Consider the following 26,102-nt stretch of genomic DNA (forward strand, 5'->3'; position numbering starts at 1 on the left):
ACGCTCAGGGAACCGCGCAGGCGCAGTTACCCCCATCCCTGCCTTGGCCCCGCCCCCCCGAAGCCTGTGTGCCGGTGTCATTCATCCGACCTTTCGTCATCCCCGCTGCCCCGCCCCTTCTCTCGGGCGGCCGACCGGAGCGCCGGGGACGGGCGCATGCGCAGCTGGCCAGTTCCCACTGGGCGCCCGCCTTCTCGCGGCCCCTTGGCGCGGAGTGGCGGGGCGGCGCGCAGGCGCAGTGGGCGGCGGCGGCGGGGCCCGGGGGGAGGAGGGGGCATTTTAACAGTAAACATCCTGCCGATTTGAACGGCTGGTTTGGGCGGCAGGAAGGGCTGCGGCCGCCATCTTGTTTGTTTGAGTGAGCGGCTCGGCTCGGGGAGGAGGAGCGGAGCGGTTACCGAGCCCGGCCTTGCCAGCCGCCGCACCAGGCTCCCCCTGCCCCGGACCACGGTAAGCAGCGGCTCCAGCCCCGCTCGCTCCTGCCGGTCGCCCCGGCTCGCTGCCGCCGTCCGAAGGGGCATGGCGGGGGGGGGGCGGCCGCAGCCTGGCTCTCGGGGCGCTGCCGGCCTACTCGGGCTCGGCTGCCGGTCCCCTGCGGCTGGGCACGGCCGCACCGGCTCTTCGGCCGAGGCCTCCCGGCGGGGGCGGGCGAGTGGCAGCGGGAGGGAAGCGGAGGGTGAGGGCCTGCCTGGCGGCCTGGTGCCCGGCGCCGCCTGGGGCTCCCCGGGAGGGGCAGGGCAGCGGGGCCGGCCCGGGACCCTGCGGCGGGGCCGGGGCTGGGGTCGCGGGGCCGGGTGGTTGGGGTGATCTGCGCCGAGGTCGGGCACAGCGGGGCCCCGTCTGCGGCCTGGCGGCGACACGGGCAGAGCCCCGGGGGGGGAGCGCAGCGTGCGGCCGGGGAGGAGGCAGAGGGGGGTGTGCGTTCCGTGGTGGAGACGGTCTGTAAGCCTGGAGCGGTCACACGCGCGGAAGGGCAGTGACCTACCTCCCCGCTTTCACGGGGGAGCCGAGGGAGCAACGTGTTGGGTCCGGTGGCCGGGATAATGTATCAGATCCTCAGCTGTGGGTTGGCAAAAGGGACGGCGTAGCTGCGGGGCTGCTGCAGTCTGGGGAGGGGGAGAGGAGGAAAGTTGCATCTGCCTGTCTCTTATTTTCTAATGTAATTTAACCTTTCACTTGGATAAAGCAGACTATTGAAAGTTCTTGCAATCCTGACTAGTAACATGAACTACCTTCTGGGCACTGTGACTGTTGATCTCCAAATAAAAGGCCCCTTTAAAAATGCCTACCTCTTGGAAGAATTAAGATCTTACTCTAGCAGCTCCTATGGACACTCTGATATAAGTCTTGCCATAGTTTTTATGATTTCTCTCTGATCCTGAATGAAAGGCTTCTGTTAAGTATAAAACAAGGTGTTGTGTTTTTAGCAATAACAAAGGAAGTTTGGGGTCACTGTGACTTACTGGCATGGCACTGTTTCAGTGAAAATGGCTTTTTGTTAAATTTAGACACATGGAAGAAAATATTGTAAATTTGGAGAAGTTATTTAGGCCCACATTGTGTGAATGTGTGCAATAAGCATATGCTTTCATTAATCTCTTCCTCAGTAAAACTCGTTACATCGAAAATGGGGAAACATCAAAGGATTAGTAGGGCCAAGCTTGCATTTTATTTTGTGAAGATTTTTTTGTAAATATTTGACATTCTGTGAAACTTGGAAACACAAAGCCCACTGATCTAAAGTTTTAACTAGAGAGGAAGTGAGTGTGGTGGGGGGAATAAAAGGAGGAGCAAAAAGTTGGTGAGACCTACAGTAAACTTAAATTACCACACAATTAAATTAGTCCTGTCTTGCCATCAGGGTTGCTGATATCATGGGATTTCCCACAGAAATGAGAATAGTTGCCTCAGTTAATAAATGAGTTTAACTTCTTTGAGGCAGAATGTTAGAAAGTTAGGTTTTTACATTTAGGCTCTTTGGGTGAACAGTGCAAAGGAATAACTGCTGCAAAAGATGGAGTAACACAAAGAATTTATTCTCTTATTCAACTTATGTACATTGAAGGAGTATGTGAGTACATGGTTTCTGCAAGTGTATTAGTTTGACTTGGAACTGGAATTGCGCAAAACAGGTTGGGATAATTGAGATAGGGCCTAAAATTAAAAAGATTCTTTTCCACTGGATGAGTGGACATATTTAATCTAGGGGCAAGGGCAGGATACCTGCTGAGGTTTAGATGGTGTTCATAGGGTTCAGTAATCTCAAACTCTGTACAATAATTCTGAGTGATCTGCCTTTTGAGTTAGTAACTTTAGTGGGGCGCTGGTTCTAGCAATTTGATTATGTAGGTGCGTAGTATATTGTAATTGAAGAACAGTGAATGCAGTTCCTGTAAAGTAGTGGTGTGTTTTGAGCAATTATAGACCTGGTAGTGCAACCTCAGCTGTAGGATTTCAGAAAAAATGTTAATGGAAAAACCAAGACCTGGAGACAAATTTAAAATGCTATATGCATTTATCAAAGGTATGTCAAGTTGGACTAGTTCAATTTCATCTTTTCAATAATTGATTTTGTGGACATAAGAAATTGAGGTGACTTGTCACTGAACTTCAGTAAAGCTGCAGGTGCCACAAAGAAATATGTTAAAATTCAGAAAAATGCGGATTAACTAGAGAATTATAAAGGTGGTTGAAGGAAGGAGATGAAGTAAGGTAGTGCTGAAAAGAGGCATTGAGCTGTAAGGAGTGGAGTTTGTGAAGACTGGTGCTGTGATTAATTTTTTTTTGTTCAGTGGCACCAGGTGTTCAGTGTGCTAATGAAACCTGCTAGTGAGACAACATTAGTAAGTGCCTGCACCAGGGAAGTTTTAGACATGTAAGAAGGACTGTATAGTGAAGGATTATGAGTTAAAATTGAAGAACACAAAGTACAGTTGCAGGGTCAGGGTAGTCCTTCTGGACTTCTGAAGTTCAACAGGGCCAACTTGGACTGCTGCAGGTGCACAGGGTGAGCTCACTCTTCCCCAGATCACCCAGGGCTGGCTTGGCTTAGCAAAACAGAAACAGGGACAGCATAGGAAGAAAATATGTGTGTAGGGGGGAACCAGCAGAGAAGAGAGATTGAAGGATAGCATAAGAACAAATGAATTAAAATGACTGGCTGATTTTTAAACTGTAGTATGGAAGTTATCTGCTGATCAGTGGATGAATGTAGTTCTGGAGTAGCCTTACAACAGGAACAAAAGTAGGTGACAATAAAACAAATTGAAGACTGAACTTAACCTGTGAACTGGTGTGTGTATACATAACCTGACCTAGTAGAGTAACAGGCAAGTGGATTTAATGGGCTAGAGTGAACCACTGTCAAATTAAAATACAGTAAATATTGTATCTGTTGTCTGCAATATTTTCAGCTGTTAGTTCATTAAGCTTCTTTCTGAATGTCTTGAAGGATGGGACTCAAGCTACGCGAGAGTGCTTTTCAGAGTTTAAATAGCCATTCTAATACTCACAAGGATTTTAAGACTTAATATTTGTGAATTGGTGGTTAAGATGAAGTTCATAGGTAGCATCTACCCAATTTTCTTGTTGCTTCTTTGGGACGATCAATTACCAGATACTCAGATGAGGGAATGAAACAGGCAGATTCTGGATCAGACCCTGTGTACTATTTGTATTGTATTAGTTTCACTTTACATGTTCAGTTACTTTGTGTATAGAATTATAGCCTTTTTTACACTTCTATAGAAAGAAAAATATTAAAAATAAGATTATGCCATTGTTGAGGACCAATTTAGGCAGAGGAACCTGAGGACAATTGTGGCACACTGAAGCAAATTCAAAGATAATTATATCAAGTTTAAAGTCTTTTAAAAGCACAGTTTGGCAAGATCGGGATTTGGTCCCACCTGATCTTGTGTGGGTACATATTATTGCTGCCTCAGAGCAGTGCAAGCAAGACAGAAAAATGAGTAAGTTCTTAGAACAAGTTTTAAGGTCCTGGTTCATATCCAGTCAGTTTCAAAAATTAACAGTTATATTTTACCTTACAAGCTTTTTAAGAGCCATCAGCTACCCTTTTTCTTTTGAGGATTCTTATGAGTTGCTTTTGCAGCCAACAACATATGTTTTGCATGTCTGCATGAGCGCTCTGCCACTCCAAGAAACTCTTGGTTCCTTTAACATTCATCCCAGTCTTGAATTATGCCAGAAAATCTATTTCTTCTCCTTTTATGCCACTGCATCAGCATACTGCCCTATGAATTAAAGATCAGACAAAAAGCCTGAAATAAGGAAAAGGATTATCTGAAAAGAAAGAAAAAAGCCTGGACAAAGTGAGAGCAACTATTGGGGCCTGCTTCAAGCAATTGTGCTGATGCTCTAAACAACAGTAGCTGAACTGCTGCAGCTCAGAACCTTGAAGGTGGGATTTGTACAGTTGCTGTAACCCAGGTATTACCATGCAGAGCAGAGCATCTGCTGGAATTTGGAAGTGGCAGAGACTCATATTGTGTCAGGAAATTAGTGCTTCAGGGAATAGAAGTATTATTTGTTAATAACAGTTCAGATTAAAACACACTTTAAAATTGTTTGTAGTCTGATTGTCACTGTTTCTCTTCATGTATTTCGCTGTGGCAAGGCTTCATTAATGGATGAAGAGAAACAGACGACCTCTGTCAGAAGCTAGTTATTTTTCGTTCTTATTCACTCCAAAAGTTTAAGTACCCTGCACATGTAGTATAATCTTCTCATTAGCCTTACAAGCAAGTTTTAAGTTTGATTCATAACTCCAGTACTGAGTGGTAGTCAAACCTGGGAAACACCACAAACACAGGTGACTACTTACTGTTTCTCTGCCTTCCTGAGGTGCAATGGTTTTCAGCCTCTGTTCTTTGATTTAATTGCTAACAAAGCACATGCTTTGAAACCCAGTCACATATGTTAAGCCCCCTTATGTGGAGTACTTTGACTTGGATTGTCAGTTCTTTAAGACAGCAAGAAGTTAACAATGTGTCTGTTTAAAAAAAAAAAAAGGAAAAAAGAAAGTTGTGAAATCATTAGCCTTGGTGTGATCGGGACACCTCAGGTTTTTGGGGAACCTTGCTTCCTCTTAGATGTCTTAGATAGTTGTTTGTCTTACACTTGCATTAGCCTTGCTATCTGGGATTTAAAGTGGTAAGTTGTTTCTGTCTGAGTTGTCCAAATGGTATGTTTAACATTTAACAGGAAATCTTCAGTATATTTTCAGGGTTACAGTTAACTGTATGTTTGAAGTTTCGTGAAGCACGTGCTATGTATTTTAATGATTGTAAAACATTGGTGAATAATTGTGCCAAACTATGAATCAAAGTACCTTCTTTTGCAACTGTTGTTGGAAGTTTTTGGTGGAGTAGTACAAGTGATTTTGTTAACTGTATGTTTGTGTTTTCCCCTGTTCCTCATATTTAGGGGTAATTTACAGGCCTGCTGTTGCCAGAGCAGTGCATGGTTGTGGTAGCAACTCAAGATACCAAAATGCTGTGCTGCAAAGTTATGTCTCTGCATATACAAAAACACTGTGAGGCCTTTGAAAATGCACAAGGGATTGAATTGTCTGCTGGCCTTTGAGACAGTGTGATGTCTTTCAAAAAACACTGGAGGGGGAGAGAGGGGGAAGTAGAATACCTTCCCTTAGATAACTTTTATTGATCAAGGAGACTTCCAAAATTGTTTCGTTGTGCTTCCTAGAAAAGCTTGCTCATGTCCATCTTTGTGCAGTGCTGTCCTTAGCCACCACACAATCTCAACAAATAAAAACGGCATTTTAACTTTTTGTTAATCTGCAGCTTTGTTATGACTCAAAGGTATCAACTTCACTCCTAAGAGTAGTTTTAATCCTTTCTGTCTACTGTGTTAACTCAAGCTGAAGCTGAACATGGCCTTTATTTCCTTTAAATCCTCTCCACTGTGTCCATTCTTGATTATGAACAGAATGAGTGGCCAGTCCGTCATTAAGACAGATAAGCTTGATAATCAGTTCTGTTGTCCAAACAACTCAGTTCTCTGTTTAATGCAGCTGAAATTCAAAGCTTTCATCATCTTGCATGTTGAACGATACCTATGAGTGGGTACAAGTACGGAGTATGGTACCACTACAAAGATGATTTTCCCTATCTTTTATATTCCTTCAAATCCCATTTATTAAAACAAAACAAACCCCCCCAAAAAACTGCAAAAAAAAAAGTTATTGGCCTTTACTTTCAGAGATCTACCCCTAGATCTACAATTCTTCATGTGTTATCCAGATATCTAGAGGTTGGCTTTGCTTCCACCAAACCAGTAATGCCAGTGCTTCTCTTGCCCCATACTTGTTTTTCTAGCAGTCACAATTGTGCTTCTCTCTTTTTTGTGAAGCATACCCTATAAATATCAACAGCTCTGCCCTAGCTGCTTTGAAACTTGTTTCTTTTACCTACAAGTAAATTGGTATGGTTTGGGAATTGGCTTCCTGAGAATCTCTCCCTGACTGTCATGTTTACCAATGCTTTGTGTTTCCCTGTGTTCGCTATTTGCTTATAAGTTGTTGGCATGCATTTGGGAAACACTGGGGTTTTTTTTATGGCTAGAAACTGAGCCTTACACTGGCTCTGCCCAGATTAAACTGCCATGCTTTTACTGTTAGGTTGTTGTGCTTCCTCTAGCAGTTTTTCTGTAGGCATGGAGGAGGTAAAAACTGAAATGCACTTGTTGCATCTCTCCTGTTCTTCTCTTTCATTTCTTTTTCCCTAGTTACAGATATTGCTGGAGAAAAAGCTGTTTGTGGAGAATCTTCCACCTCTTTAAAGCAAACTTTTTGTTTTCCTAACTTGTAGTTGAACTGAATCATATGCTTACCTCATGCATGAAATTGGCATGTTTAGATCATAAGACATCATGCTGTTCTGCTTCCCCATGGTTTGATATGTTGACATCTTATCAGCTGTAAGAAGGTAGTTACTAGATAAGTAGATAAAAGGAAGTCTGTTTTTCTGGTGAAGAAGAAAGAAGAAAATTAAATCTTCAGGAAGTTTGGAATAATGCAGTCAATTTTCTTGCCATTTTTATCAACACTTAAAATAAAAAATATGAAGCATTACTGAAAGGATTATGAAATGGAGAGCAGTCTATTCAGAAATGAAGATATAATTGTACTTCCTGTTTAAGAAAATATGGTGAAGTCCAAAAAGTTTAGGACTGTGTATTTTATAATGCTGAATGTTTTACTGAAACAATGTAGAATATACACTGGTATAGTATAGTAGTAGCTACTGAATTAAGAGTAGAAAGAAATGGAAGTGGTAGAAAACTACTGTGGACTGAAAACTGAGAAATGTTTGTTTGCATTATATGAGTTTGGTATCATTACCATAAAGTTTAATATATTTAAGATTTTTTTTCTTGCGCAATGGTAAACATTTCTAAATTATGTAAATGGTCATTGGTTGCTGTTCTTCCTGCTTTATATTTTCTCTGCAGTAAATACATACGGTATTACATGGCCACCACTTTTAAGTGTTGGCTTCTTAAATATTTTATACAAATAGTCTGACCTTAATGATTGAAAAGCAAACATGTGCTTTGCTTACTGTGGATAAAGGGTGTGTTTACAAGGATGTTCCTCATAAAAAATTTTCTAGAAAAAAAAATAAACTTGCCTTTCTCTTTACAGGTTTGCACTTTGTTTTAGACATCTGGGACCATGTTCTATGCCCACTTTGTCCTGAGCAAGCGTGGGCCGCTGGCCAAAATCTGGCTGGCGGCCCACTGGGATAAGAAGCTAACCAAAGCCCATGTTTTTGAATGTAATCTGGAGAGCAGCGTGGAGAGTATAATTTCACCAAAGGTATCTATTTTACACTGATGTAATGTTATCTTGTAGTGAAAAGAAATTGTGTGTACAGATGGTAGTTACTATTTGGGTCACTGAAACAAGTAAAATTCTTAATGTTGCTATTTTAAATGGTGGAAAGGTCTGTTCGGATTTGAAATACTCTATTGACTCTTCGATTCTGAAGAGTATTTTCTTGTCAATTTTCTAGTGCTTAAGTATCATGCAATTTAGTTACAAAACGTTTTGCTTTGTATAAATGGAGAACTTGTATCTTGATGTACCATGCATCATTTAGAAGCAAACGTTTGGAAGAGAGGAAAGCCCAGGCTTTCTAAGAATTAACTTTTGAAGGCCTTATGATGACACTCTTCCAGTACTGCTGTTACTGGGAGCTGTAGAAATAATACTTAAGATATTCTTGTTTATGCTTGTGACCTAAGTTCAAAGCATGTTTCTGCTTAACTACAGCAAAAAGATCTGAAGTATTGTGGTAGCTTGTAATGTTACTGGTTACATGAGGATAGTTTTCCATGTAATAAAAATACTACACTGTAGTGTAAAAGCCTTGCTTTTGAAGCTTTTAGTCTCCGGTTTTCTGGGAAGCAAATAGATAGCAACAAAACTGAAAGAACCTAACACTTCTGAATGGCTATTGTGAAACCAGAGGAAATTTTGAGGAACTTGGGGTATTTAAATGTTTTTTTTTTTCCCCTCTGCTGCTCATGAAAATGAAATTTTCCATTTAAGAACTAGTGGACTGATAGGGTTGTGACTTTTGTCACTTAACAGATGTCTGAATGTCTTATAAGAAAAGCAACTGTTTGAAAAAGAAAGAAAACTTATTTTTCCTTTTTTTTAGTTGATACAAATATAAAAATCTTTCTATAATGCTACTCTGGATTTTGGAAGAACTGTTAAGTATAAGCAAAAAATGTATAGTACAATCACAGAGATGCTTACTATTCCAGAACAGTGATTTGCTTCAGTGTCAGCTCTGGAAGGATTTAGAAAGAAGATGATAACATTCATGGACTCACTAGTGAGCTGCAGCATTGTTTTAGAAAAAGAAGAAATTGATAGGCACTCTTTCATATATTTAACTTTGTGTAACTCTTTCATCAGCTGGAATTTTAGGAAGACATTGTATGCAATAAAAACTTTGAATTCTTAGAGTTTGAAGTTAAACTTTGTATGGCTTAATCTTTCTGGGAGACAATTGTTCCATGTACCCTTCAACACAAGTCTCATGCTCTTTCAGACTAAAGTACTTAAGAAGAGTCCTTCCCTGGATTTTTTTTTATCGGTTTTCTGTTCCCACAGCAGATACTTGATTACATAGTAGAGCAGTGAGGTTAAAGAGGAAAGGAACTTAAACTTGTTTTAATGTGACAGTGCTTGTTTATGGACACCCCATGTCTTCCGCTATTTCTTTCTGATTTTCTCCTTAACTGCAGGATGGAAGATGGAGAGGTAACAAGTAACAATTTTTAACCAAATTTTGCTTAACCAAATTGTAATTTATGGCTGTCCAAATTTTTGTATTTTTCACTTTTTCACAATTAAAGTAACAAAGTTGTCAGAAAAAGATGTGGTAAAATGGGTTTTGTCTTGTCATCTTTTTTACTAGGCAGAGCAGCGTTCGGGAATTCCTGGAGTGAGCTGCCATTAATTTACTAATATTTGCCAGGTCATCCATAAATTATATGTAGAGTATCATCTTGAACTGTAGACTTTGCATTCTTTCTTTCTTCAGTTTTCTGCTGATTTTTGTACTTGTTTTGGATATTTGATGTTACTGAAAAACTCATGCAAAGCTGTATGAAATTTCATTAAAGGAAAAAAAGTAAGGCTACATCTAATTCACTGATTGTACAATATGTTTTTAGGTGAAGATGGCACTTCGAACCTCAGGACATCTCTTACTAGGCGTTGTTAGAATCTACCACAGGAAAGCAAAATATCTTCTTGCAGACTGTAATGAGGCTTTCATTAAGATTAAGATGGCTTTTCGTCCAGGTATCTGTCTTTAAGCACACTCTGAAAAGTTACTTTGTTATATAATGATATTTATTAAGGGATACAATTCTACTTTCCTATCTCTGTAGAAGAGTTACATAAAGTTATATAGGATTATAGGAGAAGTTATTTTCTTTAGTGCAGCTTCAGGCTGGCTGTGTGACTGAGTTGTATGCTGAAAAACATCTAATTGAATTCTGGACAAAAACTTTTCCTGTTAGTGCTGATTCAGTAAAATCTCAATTATGATTTTGGCTGTTGTTGGTGTATGATGTTAAATGGAAATATGCTACATGGTTTTTACCTTCTGTCACAAGTCTGAAAAAGGCCAGTTGCGTGTACTGAATAGAAGCACAGAAGGGAGCTTGTTTCCATCAAGGGTAAAGATTGCCTTGCCATGAGTTACAAAAGAAACGTAGAAGTAAGCTGTTTTTTTTACCACTTTCACATTTTAGTTTCTGGAAATAATGTGAACTGTAATGTGCGCAACAAAGATATTTTTCCTTTTGTATGTGCGACACATAACTTCCCCCTCTATTGTTGCTTACTCTAAGATTTTCCATGAAGACAGGGAGCCATATTAACACCTGAAATGACTTTCTGTCCAGCAATTAATTACTTGGCTTACACATGGTTGATAGTTTTCTTTAATTCTGGCCTGGGAAACTTTTTTCCAGATGGAGTGTAGCTGTGGCAGTGACGCTGCTGGATACTCACAGCTGCTGAATCATATTCTACCTTTTTAAGTTTGTGAGTGTAATAGATTTAAAAGCTGAGCTTAAAGAAGATTTTTTTTTTTTTTAAAGGCAACTCTTGAAAGCCAGCGCAACAGTAAATTTGAGAAAAGTTAAGGTATACAATGCCTTTATCTTCATTTCCTGGTCTTCACGTTGTGATTCAGGCATTGAACTTTATGTAGCTTTCAGTGGCAATTTGTTGACTGTTGCCATTTTTTTGTTTACTATTGCATTTAACTTCCCCGGGTGATGAGAACACATGCATTTGTCTGATTTCACGAGGCAATCTGTTTTCTCAATTTTCCCAGTCCCAACAGAGCGCAGGTAGAAGGTGAAGCGCCTGAAAACCAGATTTACAAAAACTGGCATGCTGACCTGAAACAAGTTGAGGCACTTGTCTTTGTTCTCAGTTTATCAGCCTTGTGGCTTAGGCATTGTATTGATCCTGTCTGCTCTCAGAATCATTTACATGTTTTATTTTCAGCAGCCAACAGGTAAAAATATTGGATAGCCCTGAAAGGATGGACTAGGTTTCTTCATTCCTAGCCAAGTACCAACATGAGTAAACTACAGACTGATGCTTGTTCCTGGTCTCTCTGGACAGTGGTTCTTTGATTATCCATTGCGGAGGGGAACACAGTGGGCAGAGTGTTTCTGAAGTATCTGTACCTCAGAATTACCTGTGTTGTGTGGGTCAGAAGGCAGAACATAGAGCTCAAATCTTCTGCAAGTTACAGAAGGAATTGAACCTGCATTTCCCATGCACTTTCCAGTGTCCTGACCGCCAAGCCTTTGAATAAAAGAGAGGCACCAACTACTGGCACTGTTTTTGTATGATGCCTAATCTGATAGTTATGCTCTGAGATTGCCCACTCAATAGCAGATTAAGCATCTCAGGCGGATAAGAAAAGGTATGTACGTGGTTTAGGTAATCCAGCTTTTTTAAATGCAGAAGCCTAAGAGTTTGTGTGGCCCAAGTACGGTCGGTACTGTGCTGGGACTTTTAGAGCTAATTGAACTGACTAAACGACCAGTAGCAAAGTAGTCATACTGTGTTGCCACTGCTTTACCCAAACCAGGCTGCCGTGTTGCCACTGCTTTACCCAAACCAAAATATAGGACTAACTAGGTCATCTGGAGCATCATGATAAAATGATTTTGTAGCAGGTACCTGCATCGTGTTGTGATGACACACAACACCTGTGTTAGCTGCGCAGCTCTGCACTGTGCTACATAACATTATCGAGTGATTTGAGGCTTCCAGGGTTATACAAAACAGTACAAGGGCTTGAGGGTATATATTTTGAATTTAGACTGACTCTCAATACTAACATTATCTAAAGTTTCTTCACAGGTGTCTAGCATCAGTTCAATTCAACAATTTAAAGACAAGAAGCTCATGCAGAGAGAACAATGCTGAAGGCACAGGGAAAAATGCTTCCTTGTAAGGAATGGGAACTCATGTCTGAGTGTTCTTCTTTGCAGGGGTTGTCGATTTACCTGAGGAAAACAGAGAGGCTGCTTACAATGCTATTACCTTACCTGAGGAATTTCATGATTTTGACCAACCACTTCCTGATCTAGAGTAAGCTTGGTTTGTTTTTTTTATTTCCATGCAAATGATGTTTGGTTTTAGTTGAGGAGAACCTGGTTTTAAAGTCTGTAGGTAACTTGTATTCTTAAGTCTTTTAATATGCCAAGGAGGTACGCAATCATCTTTGTATTGATTTTAAGTTCATAGTAGCATGTAATTTTAACCGAAGTTAAAGCTGTCCTTACAGAAGCTTTTGAAAAACTCAGATATGTATTATCATTTTCTTTTTTCTTCTGTGCAAGGCACTCTACATCGCATACTTTCTCAGGTTAGACAAGATTAGTTTTAAGGAAATGTCCTTTTTGACCTTCTGTAGTTGCACTTTTAATTCTTAAAACTTTTTAATATTAATGGGTTACTTGTAAACATAATAACAAGTATACAACTTGAATAGTTCTTGATCTTTAAAAAATTGATGTTACCCTTTTGGATTATTCATAATGGAATTTCTGGGATACAGTTTGCTTTACTCAGTGTTCTATTTTGTTTATATTCAAATTAGAGTATATACTAATTTGAAACTACATAAAAATTCTGTGTTCTTCTAAGAAACGTGCCTTAACACACCACAAAGAGTGTTAACTTGGTACTGTTACTAGATATACTTTTTGATAAATTATATTAATAGCTTTTGAAGTTGAAGGGGGGGAAGTCTTTTCTTGTGTATTAATTTGGCCTTTAAAATTAGTGACCCCAACACAGCAAGGAGTAAGAGAGGTTACTGATATGTTTCCCAGAAACTAATGTAATTTGGATGATAGGTTTTAACCATGAATGGTCTTACTGTTTTAAGTAGTGTTTTCTATTCTGTATTCGCCATCAGCTTTTTCATTAGTTGACTTAAGTGTATAGTGTACTTTTTAGGAACTAATTTCACATTTATCTAAGCAGGCTTTATCTGTTAATTTTTTTTTTTAAACGGAGATTTTTTAATAATTGCCTTCTGTTTGTTTAAGTGATATCGATGTGGCCCAGCAGTTCAGTTTGAACCAGAGTAGAGTGGAAGAAATTACAATGAGAGAAGAAGTAGGCAACATCAGTATCCTCCAGGATAATGACTTTGGTAAAAATCTCGTGTTTTGGTAGTTTTGGTAACTGTAAAGTTATGGTTTTGCAATTACTATGGAATGCCCACTAAGTACAAAACAAATTAGATCAAACATACTGTGTTTCCATACATTTAATTTTTAGTTTGTACATGTCAGTTTTTCCAAAAAGCCTGTCCTCTAATAATCAGCAAGCTTCTAGCTGCCTATATAAAGCTGAAGAATATTCAGTCATGTTAATTAGTGAAGTACTATGTCAATTATAATTTTCAAAACGTGGTGTGAATATGAAGTCGGCCATTGCTTTAATCATAGGCATGTTTTCAGTCAGAAACTGTTACGAGATTTCGAAAGCTGAAGCAGTCAGTGGTGACTAGTTTGCTTCTTTCTGTATCGTTTCAAGGACAGTGTTGTAAGATCTGAATCAAAGCCTGAAGACAGTTGTATTTGAATATCTAGTTTCCAGAGTACAATAATGTAATCCATAATTCAGTAATCTTTTTGAAAGTATAATCTAGGTATTGATGGTGGTGTTGATTTGGTATTGCTTTGCTCTCTGTACGTGAAGTGCAACCTCGAGGCATAAGGCACAACTTTTTTGAATTCCTTGGAATTCTTTGATTTCAGTGCAGCTAAAATTTAGTAGGATCTTGCTAAAATCAATTCAAATAAGTATAATAAAGTGCTTTGAAGAGGAGATGGTTATTTTTATAATTGTTTGAATGGTATTTTCACTATGGTATTGCTGGGCATAATTCCTTACATCTTGTCATTAAGTCTGTAATTAAGATAACTTGAAATGAAGTCTGGTCTTACATTTGGGCCTTTAATTGATGAGCTAGGTCTCTTGCATCTCGGTTCTTTAGCATTTATAGCAGTGAAATCGTATTCTTGCAGGTGACTTTGGGATGGATGATCGTGAGATGATGAGAGAAGGTAGTGCATTTGAAGATGACATGCTAGTCAGCACCAGTGCTTCCAATCTCCTACTGGAACCTGAACAGAGCACCAGTCACCTCAATGAGAAATCTAATCACCTGGAATATGAAGACCAATACAAAGATGATAATTTTGGAGAAGGAAATGATGGTGGAATATTGGGTATGTTTGAGAAATTTGTTTTTCCTCTGTCCTACCTTCTGCCTCAATAATTAGTTCTTGGGCGGACAGGGGGGAGGTTGTTTCCTTTGTTGCCAAGGTCCCTCTAAATTATGCCTTCAGCAGTGGAATTCTGGTTTGTGAGTGCTACAGCAATATAGATGATGCATAGCATGTTAAGTGTTGGCATATTTCAAATGAAGTAAAATTAAATCATCCAGAGTTTTTTCCATTCTGTACGTAAGATTCTTTAGAGAAAAATCAATATGCAACTCTTCTTGTTCTTTGACTCCTTCCAAGGGTTTAATTAATATGTTGAGGGTTGTATTGAGTGCTTCTCTGTGAAGTACTAAGAAACCTGGTAAGATGCGAATATGTGGCAAGTATATTGTAATAAAGGTTATCTGTAAGCTCAAAATCTGAGCTGAAATGCGCCTTGAAAAAGCCCTCCTTAATTGCTTTTGTGTCAGCATTGAAAGTATAGGTTTCTCTAACCTTTGGACTGTCTTTATCTGTGTTTATAAATTTGTCTGTACTTTGTAAATTTGTGTATAGTTGTTTCATGAATTTGTGGATGCAGAACTGATTCTTTCATATGGTTGTTTCAGATGACAAACTTCTCAGTAATAATGATGGTGGTATTTTTGATGACCCACCTGCACTCTCAGAAAGTGGTGTAATGATGCCAGAGCAACCTCCCCACGATGATATGGATGATGATGATAATGTATCAAGTGAGTATGATCTAGGGCTAGATGTAGAATTACTTGTTTTCAACTAATGTAATTGGGATTCTAATTCCTTACAAGCATGTTGAGCTCAAAAGTATGAAATGTGGTAAACCACTTCCAGGTGTGGAGGAGGGGATGGGAAGGGTAGCACAGTTTCTTAATATTTTGACATAGTGCAAGATACTTGTTCTATCGGCAGTGGGCGGACCAGACAGCCCAGACTCGGTAGATCCAGTTGAACCGTTACCAACTATGACTGATCAGACAACGCTTGTTCCCAATGAAGAGGAAGCCTTTGCTCTGGAGCCTATTGACATAACTGGTGAGTATTTAGCAATATTTTACTTGGGTCATCAGAGACCACCTTAGCTTGACGGAGTGGAAATGAATGTCTAGCACTGCTGCTACCTCTGCTTCTCAGTTGGAAGAGAACCCAGGGAGCAAGCGCTGAATTCCTTTTATTCTAACGGTAACCATCCAGTACTTTCCAGGTAGGTAGCTTACATTGATAGTCTTGGAGGATACTGGTTTGTAGTTTCTGCAGTCAGTATGTATAGCGGCATGATGCTGTAGGTTTTGATAAACATGCTAGTTAAAATACAATGAGTTGGAATAGAACTCATCATGTCTTTAATTCTAATACAGTATCTGTAGTGCAGCGCAGTTCTCCATACGCTATGTTTGATGGCCAGGAGTGACTGTTTACACGGAGAATGAGTGCTCTTCTAGTGATTCATAGCTTTAATGAGTTGCTGAATTCAGGAGATGCATCTTTGTATTTGAAGTTCTAAATAGTGAAATTCCTTGTCTTTTTCTCTAATGCAAGACACTTTCTTATTTTAACTGGTACTGTATTTGGCTCATTATAAACAGATCCCTGCTTTATTAGAAAAAAAATAAGATCTGGAAAAAATGTAGTTTGTCCTGTGTTTTCAGACTGAACTCCAGGCCCTGATTTACTGCTCGGCCAATTAAAAAGCCCTAGCACTGCCCTCTGGTGGCAAGCTAGCAACAGAGGTCCTAGCTGATCAGCTGGGACCAGCAAAGACAGCGTTTGCCAGAGCTTCAGGGTCTGCTGCAGAGTGCCAGGCTGTAAGCAATTTACAGTAAAGTCATTCTAGAGCAGGATGAGAGGTACAGGTAAGATAACCACCCACACTAACACTACCAAAGCTCAGATAGGGCTTAGGGGAAAAACTTGGTGTGGAATTTTGACTCTTTGGTCAGAGGGACCTTGCATCTCAGGGGTTTGCTCCTGAAGAACACCAGCCTGACAAGCAAGCCATGAGGGAGGGAGACATGTTCAGCTGAGGACATTGAGGCTTAGGTAGATTCAGTAGAACTATGAGTATACACAGAAGAATTTGTAGGTTATGGGACAGCATTCATAGTGCTTGACGTTTCATAGTGCTTATAGCTTTTCATTCCTTCTCCCAAAGCTGACATTGCCTTAGATTCTTGAGGCAGCTTTATACATGGGCAATTAAGACCTATAGAGAACCTGCAAGATTATTCTACAGTGTGGTATCTGTTTGAGCTAACCTTCATTACTTGCTAAAAATCTCAACAGTCAAGGAAACCAAAGCAAAGAGGAAGAGAAAGCTGATTGTGGACAGTGTGAAAGAACTGGATAGCAAGACTATTCGAGCCCAATTAAGTGACTACTCTGATATTGTGACTACTTTGGACTTGGCACCTCCTACTAAGAAACTGATGATGTGGAAAGAAACTGGCGGAGTTGAAAAGCTTTTCTCTCTGCCTGCACAGCCTTTGTGGAATAACAGGCTACTGAAGGTAATGTTTTTGTGTAGGTTCGTTTCTAAATGGACTATATTTAGGATTGTGCCTCATATATAGTAAACATCAGCATATGAATAGCAATATAGTGATAGCAGCATTCATCATTTAAAAAAAAAAACAAACACCTCATTAAAACAACTAAGATAACACCAGTGCTTAAAATATTGGTCAGTAACAGAAATAAATGAATTTTTTTAATGTTATTGCTGTTGGAGAGGAGCTTAAAAAATGGGAAAGAAAGATGGCCCATAATTACTTGATCTGAAATGAAATTAAGGACACAGAACTACAATAGTGAATAATGTAACCTTTCCCCTGTAGCTCTTTACTCGTTGTCTTACACCCCTGGTACCAGAAGACCTAAGAAAGAGGAGGAAAGGTGGAGAAGCTGACAACCTTGACGAGTTCCTTAAAGACTTTGAAAACCCAGAGGTTCCCAGAGAGGAGCAGCAACAACAGCAGCAACAGCAGCAACGAGATGTCATTGGTTTGTGTCTTGTCAAAGATGCTCTGCTTTCCCTCAGAGCTTGTTTTTCTTTTTTTTTTGTGCTTTATATTGTCACGAAAGATTATGAATGAAGCAAAGAGCTTTATAATGGTTGTTTAGCTTGATATATAGTCTGTGACTTAAAATAGCTTTTTTGCCTAGAAGTAGAAGATCCTTAGAGATTCGGTTTGATCCAGTGGATTAAGTGGGTATTGGATTGGGTTGTATGCATATCTATCAATTCTATTCAAGTCACCGCAAAAGCTATGCGGGCTGTTAAGAGTGCTCAATTCTAAATTAATAGTAGATTGGACTTAGTAATGTAATTTGCAACTGTGCCAAAGTATCTGAAACTGGGTTTGCTGTGGAATGTAGATGAACCTATTCTGGAAGAACCAAGTCGTTTACAAGAATCAATGATGGAAGGCAGCAGAACCAACCTGGATGAATCTGTTATGCCACCCCCACCACCTCAGACAGGTGTTAAACGCAAACTGCAGCAAGTAGAACCAGAGCCAGTGTTACCTGTGAGTAAGATTCTTTTTTTTATTTTTTTTTATTTTTTTTAGAATGAGAAGTGGGTAGTGTCTTTTGAGCAGGAAGTGACACAGATTTGAGGCGCTAGCTTTCTGTGGTGTTGTGAGATATGCTGGGTAGCATCAGAATCACTGTCTGTCCTTGGGTAGTCTTTATGATGTTTTTCTTAAGTGGAAAGCTTACTGAAACATTTAAAATGCAGGTAGAATAAAGAAATGGTACTGTTTCCTCCAGAAAAAGCCTTCAAGGCTTAAAGTGTATGGCTTACAAAGCTATCAAGTTCTGCTTGGCAAATGTATGCGAACAGCTTTCACTGATGAAGAAAGGATTGTGCTAGCTGCACAAACTTCTTTTTTAAGATAGTCCTAGTGTTCCAGGGTTAAAGGTTCAAAGAAAAACTTGGATCTTCAGGAGAGATTTCCTAGTTAAGTTATGAGTAGACTTGGAAACTAGCTCATATCTATCTCTTCTGTAAAAGCTGTGATGCAGTGTGAAAGGAAGCCATATTTGTGAAGGTGAGAGGAAGTGAGCAAAATGAAAGGTGTATTCTTTTTCTGAATGCTTACGTGGTGAGAACAGTCCTGGTTTATGCTGTCTTTCTCATATTTGTGCATTTTTTAACCCCACTTTTCACATGTTTCTTGGCTAACAGGTTGTTTGCTGTAGAATGAGACTGTTAGATGTTACATTATCTTATTAAAAAGGGTGGCAGCTGCTGCCCCTCTTGGCCATGTCATTGGGTGAAACTGGCATCGACTGTACTTTGTGCTGAAGTCAATGCTGTTGGTGTGTGTTGGGAATTCTTTGATTACACCAACCAGATCAGGCTTCTAGCAATGTGCCTGTAGCGATACCTGCTGTATGACTAAAACAGAGGTTATTTTGAGCTCTTTTAGGGTATGCGTAGAAGCAGTTTCAGCTGTCAAGGTAACTTTACTGGCAAACACTTAACTGTGTATAGATTCAGGGGGAGAATGCTGTATATAATTTTATTAAAACTGACTACACAAATCCTGTTAAACTGCTTTTCTGGATTTTCCTCTTGATATAAATATCTTCTGAGAATGATACTTGAGCACCAAAGTCACCCAAACATTTTTGGAAACTTTACAAAGTACGTACGTTTTAATGCCTTCATGCTTGTATTGCAAGGAACAACTTTTTGATATTTTGAAGATGCCTTGTTCCACTGAGTTAGTGTGTTCATTTAGCACTGCATCTGGTTACGTGGGATTTTAAAGTTGCATGTGCAGATCCAAGAAATGAGATCAGTAGTTTGGATGGTGGACTAAGTGAAGTTATTGGAAAGCTTTTTTCCTTATAGTGGTATCATAATTTCTGGTTTGAGTGGAATCTAAAGGATTATATACATGTATGGACAGCAAGACAAAACAAATTGCCTTTCATTTTTAAAAAATGAAAAATTCTGACAAATGGCTAAGATTTAGAGACTTGGGGTTTGTGAAACTGGTTTGTAGCATCAGCATTCTGTTGTAAAAGCACTGATAAGATGATGCTGTCAGTTTAACTGTATTGTGTACTCTTTAAAGCATCCACCATCACAACAGCTGGAAATACCACCTGTAGAAATGCCTCCAGAGGAGCCCCAAAACATCTGCCAGCTAATACCAGAGCTAGAACTTCTGCCAGAAAAAGAGAAGGAGAAGGAAAAGGAGAAAGAGGAGGAGGAGGAAGAGGAGGTAAGAACTCTATGCAGAAAGGGTTTGTGTGTTCCCCAGCACTGTTTGACTTTGGATTCATTAAATGGCATGAGAAATAAATCTTTAGTCCTTACTTGGGAAATAACCTTTGGAAATGTAGATTTTAAAATTATTCCATGACCATTTTATATTACTTATATTATTCCATTTTATAAATTGCATATACATTCTGCTTTGATTTAGAGGGTTCTCCTGTTCTCACACATGGTTGGATTAAACCACTCTATATATTTATGATGCCTTATACAAGAAGTCTTGAACTTAATTTTATGGTTCCATTTTAAATAGTTCATGCCACTTAATAAAAGTATGATTTTGTAAGAAAACCATCCACATCCTAAAATGTGATAACTGAACTTGTTTCTTAGCTACAATATTTAATATTCTGTGGATATCAAAACAAACTTCATTGATTCTTTTTTTATTTTACACCCAAAATGCATAATATTAAATTAGTTTTTTAAAAACTGTTTTATTGTTGGAAAAATAATGTATCTGGAAGTGAAGTATCTTTCTGTAAAAAGTCACATGTACAAAGAAATGCGAATTACTTTAGTCGAAATGATTCTCCTAGCAATGTAAAAAGCTGTTAGAATATATTCAGGTGGAAGGGACCTACAATGACCATCTAGTCCAGCTGCTTGACCACTTCAGGATGTTGCTGGATGCAGAGAAATGTTACTTTAAAAGTAGTACAATGAAGAGGAAGAAATACATACTGACTTAATTTTGAGGAATAAAAAAAATTGGCCAGTTTTTCTGCACATTTTGAGGTTCTTGAGTTAAGACTGGAAACAAAGCCGATACTGCTTGCATGTGTCACTTTCATGGTGATTTTTTTTAATTGCTGATTTGAAATAAAGTTCTTATTTTAAAAGCCATATATAACACATTTCCATAAACAAATACTGTTCTGTGTAAGCGAGTGCTTCATAGGACATGAGGAGCTGAGTTGTTACAGCCGGCCTCCGCAGCTTTTAGCAACAACCTATTTTCCTTTTCAATGGTTCTGTTTCCACAGTGAAATGAGAACATGTCTGTGTCTGTTAATGTTTGCAAAATAAAAGCATTGTTGATACCGTGTTCAGTACTAGCAATCCCAGATTAGACTGAAGTGTCTCTTCTCATTCGGCTGTCATGACTGAACTTCTTTGTTTTACTAATTGTCAGCATAACATTTTGAGGTATAATCATAGTGGCAGGCAACCTTACTACGGTGTATCATCTTACATGTGTGTCTTCCTCCATCCCACTTCCTGCCTCTCCTAGATGTATCCTGTGACTCAAGTTGTCTAAACCTTCTGGCTTGATGAAAAGAAAAAGCTGCAGTGATATCTAGAAATACCTCTTTCATTTCATAACTCAGTGGATGAAAAGATTGTTTTGTAAATGCGTGAATTTTGGCTGCTTGCAGGAAGAAGACGGCACAGGGGGTGATCAGGATCAAGAAGAAAGGAGATGGAACAAGAGGACTCAACAAATGCTTCATGGGCTTCAGGTACACATGATAATTTGCTTTCTCTTAAAGTAGCTTTTAAGTGTGCCCACTGACACTTTTGACTTGAGTTAAAAGCTTAAGAAAGAGCGTTCTTTGCAGTAGATTTTACAGGCTTAAAATATCAGTTCTGTCTTAAAGGGAAGAAAAAAAGCTTGTAATTGATTAAATCATAATATAATTGTCCCTTTTTTTCCAAAGAACATTTGAAGCAAAATTTTTCGCTTAAGTGTTTTTCAACCTTTATGTCCACACTTGGTGTGCAAGTAAGACTCCCAGAAATTCAAATTTTAAAATAATTGGGTTTGACTGCATTTTTAATGAAACCTTAGCACCTCTGACTTGGTGCTATGTGACCCTAGGCAAACCCCATCAAGGTATAGGGATAAAACCATTCTACAGGATGTTTACAGCCGACTAGGCTAGTTTGAAAACTTCCATGCTATGATAGTCTGAATCTAGAACAACTGTGGGAATCTGACCTTGGCTGAGGTGCGGCATTACTTTTCAGCATGTGGCTTCAGTCTGCACAGACAGATAATCTTTGTAGGATGGATTCTTGCTTGCTAGAACTAAAGAGCTTGTTTCTGATAAGATAATTGAACACCCCTAGTATACACTTGAACTTAAGTGCAAACTGCTGTCTGTTTGCATATAGGTCTCTGAATGTGTACTTCATACATTCTTGAGCTACCTTTGCCTTTCAGTCTAGGTCACGGTTCCTACCCCTTTGTTCCCTTAAACATTTTGGCAACTCCTGAGATTATGCTGTCACTGAAGTGTTTCAATTCCATCTCTCTAAGCTGTTTTTTGTCTTCCAAAGTCATCCTCACTTTTTTGTGAAATTGAAAGGCTCCGTCTCTGCTGATAAAAGCTCACTGTTGTGATCGTATCTCTGAAGTTCCAGTATAGTGGATTGGGGGGGGCGGGGAGAAATGCTGCTGAGTTTTCAGTAAACTGAGATTTAGTAATATTTCGTATTCTGTTAAGTCTCTCAAAAGTATGATATAATCAAGCAAAAGCTTTACATTTCTGGAAAATGTTACTAGAGTTATATCGTAAGAATTACTTGCTTACACCTCTAAACAATGAAACCTTAATTTTAAAATCCTAAATGGCCTTTATGACACTTAAATACACTTAAATTTAGTTCAGATTACATTGTAAACTAATGTGATTTAAGTTAGTTCTTTTGGATACCTGCAAGAATTCTGCTAGTTTAAGTAAGATTGTTTTAAACTGTTGTTGTGGTTTAACCCTGGTAATCAGCTCAGCCCCACACAGCTGCTCGCTCACTACCCCATGTGGGATGAGGGAGAGAATCAGAAGGGTGAAAGCAAGAAAACTCATGGGTTGAGATAAAGACAGTTTAATAGGTAAAGCAAAAGCTATGTGCGCAAGCAAAGCAAAATAAGGAATTCATTCACTGCTTCCCAACAGCAGGCAGACATTTAGCCATTTCCAGGAAAGTAGGGCTTCATTACACGTAATGGTTACTTGGGAAGACAAATGCCATAACCCCGAATTCGTACACACACCCCTCTTCTTTCCCCCAGCTTTTATTGCTGAGCATGATGTCATATGGTATGGAATATCCCTTTGGGCAGTTGGGGTCAGCTGTCCCAGCTGTGTCCCCTCCCAACTTCTTGTGCACCCCCAGCCTACTTGCCACAAAACAAAAACATTTTGCTCCCGTCCAAAACATAGCACCATATGAGCTGCTGTGAAGAAAATTAACTCTGTCCCAGCCCAAACCAGTCCAACTGTTACTTAAAAGTAATTTTTAAAGTATACAGATGTTTAGTCGGTAATGATGTGTAATGTTTTCCTCTCTGAGTGTTTCCTCACAATTTCTGAAAAGAGCTTCAGAATTCTCTTTGGACCATATCTAGCTTTTTTCAATTCTTTCTTCCATATGCCCAAAAGAGCATCACACTGGATGGCTGAAACATTAAGTCTGTAATGAGATTCGAAGTTAAGATCTGTTTAATATGAAGTAATTTGATTTGGCCAGCCTAATATCTTTTCATCTAGTAGATATTCCAGAGCAGACGGTTCTGTTTTAAATTGAAGACGTCAGTTGTTGTTCTAGCCAGCAAACAGATGTATTTTCCTGAATTTTTTTATATTCTGGCCAAGACTTTGAAAAAATGTAAGCAACTTTGGGTACTTAGTTTCAGACAAACAGAGGAGTTTTAGAAATAAACAGGCTTTCACCTTGGGAAAATTATGCATCTTTTAAAGAACATTAGCTCTTGAAATTTTGTTTTAAACAATAGATCATTATTATTTTTGGAGTTATTTTTATTTTGAGAAAAAAACCAGGATTTTTTATTTATATTTAAAAATTTGTCCTGTAGTCAAAAAAGACTGGCTAGCTATTGGTACAGAAAGAAAATCTTGTGCTATACTACAGTGTTTCTGGAATAAGTTGCACAGATTCAAGAGTGATTTTTCACACATCTCTGGGAAGCCTGCTTGGTTTCATTTAGATAAGATCCATATAGAGATTTTCATGTACATGTTGTAATGTCCCCATCCAATGTCAAGTCCTTCCCAGTCCCTCACGGTGTCCTGGGGGTGACCACAAACAGAATCTTGTCAACGGACATTCTTGTTTGTATGTAGTTCTCTATTTAATTTGTGGTATCAATGTTTGTGTTTTTCAGAGAGCTCTTGCTAAGACTGGAGCGGAATCTATCAGTTTGCTTGAGCTGTGCAGAAATACGAATAGAAAACAAGCAGCTGCAAAATTCTACAGTTTCCTGGTACTTAAAAAGCAGCAAGCTATAGAGCTGACACAGGAGGAGCCTTACAGTGACATCATTGCAACACCTGGTCCTAGATTTCATATTATTTGAATGGTTAGATACAGCAGAGCTAGTGTTCGTTTCACTAGTGCGTACGTGTATTGCCCCATCTGTAGGGCCCACAAGACCATTGCTGAAAATTTAGATTTTATTGTCTGTATAAAGTCCTTGGTTTTCTTTTTGGGTTATTTTGGTTTTTGTATTTTAAATTTACCACTTAAATTTTTAGTGAAACTGCTGGAGTGGGTGGCTTGAGTTCCAACTGCAGAAACCAGACAGCTCAAGGACCCAGATGAAGATTGTTTTAACAACTCAGAGCAGATGTGTGCAATATTGGTGCATGTAATGTTGAGTATCAATGGAAATGTCTTACGATAATTTGACTAGTTGATTCAATAGTGATATTTTTAACCTATACAAGTAAACCTGAATGGCCAACCTATTGTCTGATTAAAAACTTTGCCAAACTCGTCTAAAATGTTCGGTCTGCTTCTCATAGTAGTGGGTTTTTTTTCCCCTTCCCTAGATCTTTGTGCATACCGTGGGTCTCTTAAAGCTGCCAATATGAAAGGTAGTGCCTGACATGTCAGCTTGCTTTGTCACTGCATTTTTGCAGTCAGATTTTTGTAGCCCTTGATGCTAAGGGGAAACGGGTGTCTGTGGAAAGCACTTCCTCTACGTGATACTATTGCATACATGAAAGGATGGAACATGTGTTAAGCATTTTAGATGAGACATTCCTTTTCATTTATCACCTCATTATGGTCCACTACTGATAATGGCTAATTACTGTTAATAAGCGTCAAATAAAAACTCTAGTCATTTCATTTAAACCTTTAAGATATCAAAATGCTTTAGGTTTGTTAGAGCTGTATATAAACTCCAGACTTTTTAAAACAGACTTCTAGATTGTAAATTATCTGACTTTTATTAAGCAGGCATATGAAGATAAGAATAAGAGAAGTTGAACCGACTGCCTCTGTAAAGATGCTAAATTCAGATACCACCTGTACCGAAAGGGCAACAAACTTGAATATACAGTACAAATGGGCACAGTTCCACTTAATTGTGTAGTGTATTAATGGCTCTTTGGATATATTTATGGTTTTAGTATCAGTTTTTCCAATAATGCACACTCCTGTGTTCAAAACATTTTATCGGTTTTGCAAAAGAAGTCCCATTTGATTTTACTTATAAAGAATGAAGCTTTACTGTTAGACCAGGTAGCACCAGAAATTATGTGAATATGTTGATTATGGAAACCTGTCTTAACTTTTTTTAGGGCAAAATTATTCACACTGAAGGTTCTGGTTTTAATGTTGGCACTTTTGTGAAATAATTTTGGGACTCTGAAATTTCAGTGTATACTCAACTGTAAAATTATGTGAATGTTTAAAAAAATCTGAGACTACATGATGACCATGTTTTAATAATCCTTGAAAAAGTTAATTGTATAAAGTTACTGCAGCTTTATTTTCAACATGATGTGCCTGTAAAACCATGATTTTTCCCCTTTGTAAAAAGAGACATTGTAGATAACTTGAATGTTTAATTATAGAAAAGGTCATTAGTTTCTTGTTACACATTTTTAGTCTGTTTTTGTTGCTTTTCAAGGTTAATATTCTTGAAAATAGTTGATGCTGTTATGTATAACTTTTCTAATAAAAGTTGTGTTATAAGCTGTTATGTATTAGCTCTGTATCTTGTTTGAACACCTTTCATTTATGTAGCAGGGACCCAGCATTTACAGGTTGTTTGTTTTGGTATTAGGAGTGGAAGTGTAACGATTTAGCTCTTTGAGAGATTTAAAGCTTGAATATGTAAATAGATTTCTTGCCATTAGGAAGGAAGAGTTATTTTACTGGCCATACTGTGGTTTTGTTCAAGCATTCTACGCTAGGAATGTCTGTGCGGAAAATTAGGGGAGACTGTCCATAAAATGTGATTCATCTCCATGCCAGTCCCTTCTGAATGCCGGAACGTATCCAGCTTGAATTCTTTTAGCTCTACTGTTCCCTTGCTTCTAGAATTGCCTCTGCATATGGGTATGTCAGTGCTTCCGAAGTTGTGTGCTCCTGGTGGATCCAGACACTTGGATCCAAGCCTGTAGAAGCAGCGCGTCTCCCGTGGAGTCACTCGGGTTACCTGCAGAGCTTACACAGAGCCCGGGGTCGTGAATTC

At 38.9% G+C, this 26,102-nt stretch overlaps 1 protein-coding gene across 1 annotated transcript; it reads left to right on the top strand.

The window, feature by feature from the left end:
- Positions 1 to 364: 364 nt before the first annotated feature.
- RAD21 (RAD21 cohesin complex component) lies at positions 365 to 25,607 on the top strand. Its single transcript, XM_050891654.1, has 14 exons — positions 365 to 450; positions 7,688 to 7,861; positions 9,736 to 9,865; positions 12,088 to 12,187; positions 13,153 to 13,259; positions 14,140 to 14,343; positions 14,949 to 15,074; positions 15,271 to 15,393; positions 16,642 to 16,865; positions 17,193 to 17,358; positions 17,734 to 17,885; positions 19,446 to 19,595; positions 21,031 to 21,114; positions 23,781 to 25,607. Exons 2-14 carry the CDS (start codon positions 7,718 to 7,720, stop codon positions 23,970 to 23,972), a joined length of 1,902 nt encoding a protein of 633 aa, XP_050747611.1. The 5' UTR covers positions 365 to 450; positions 7,688 to 7,717; the 3' UTR covers positions 23,973 to 25,607.
- Positions 25,608 to 26,102: the final 495 nt, after the last annotated feature.

This window comes from Gymnogyps californianus, chromosome 2 (genome assembly GCF_018139145.2).
Source record: "Gymnogyps californianus isolate 813 chromosome 2, ASM1813914v2, whole genome shotgun sequence".
NCBI lineage: Eukaryota > Metazoa > Chordata > Aves > Accipitriformes > Cathartidae > Gymnogyps > Gymnogyps californianus.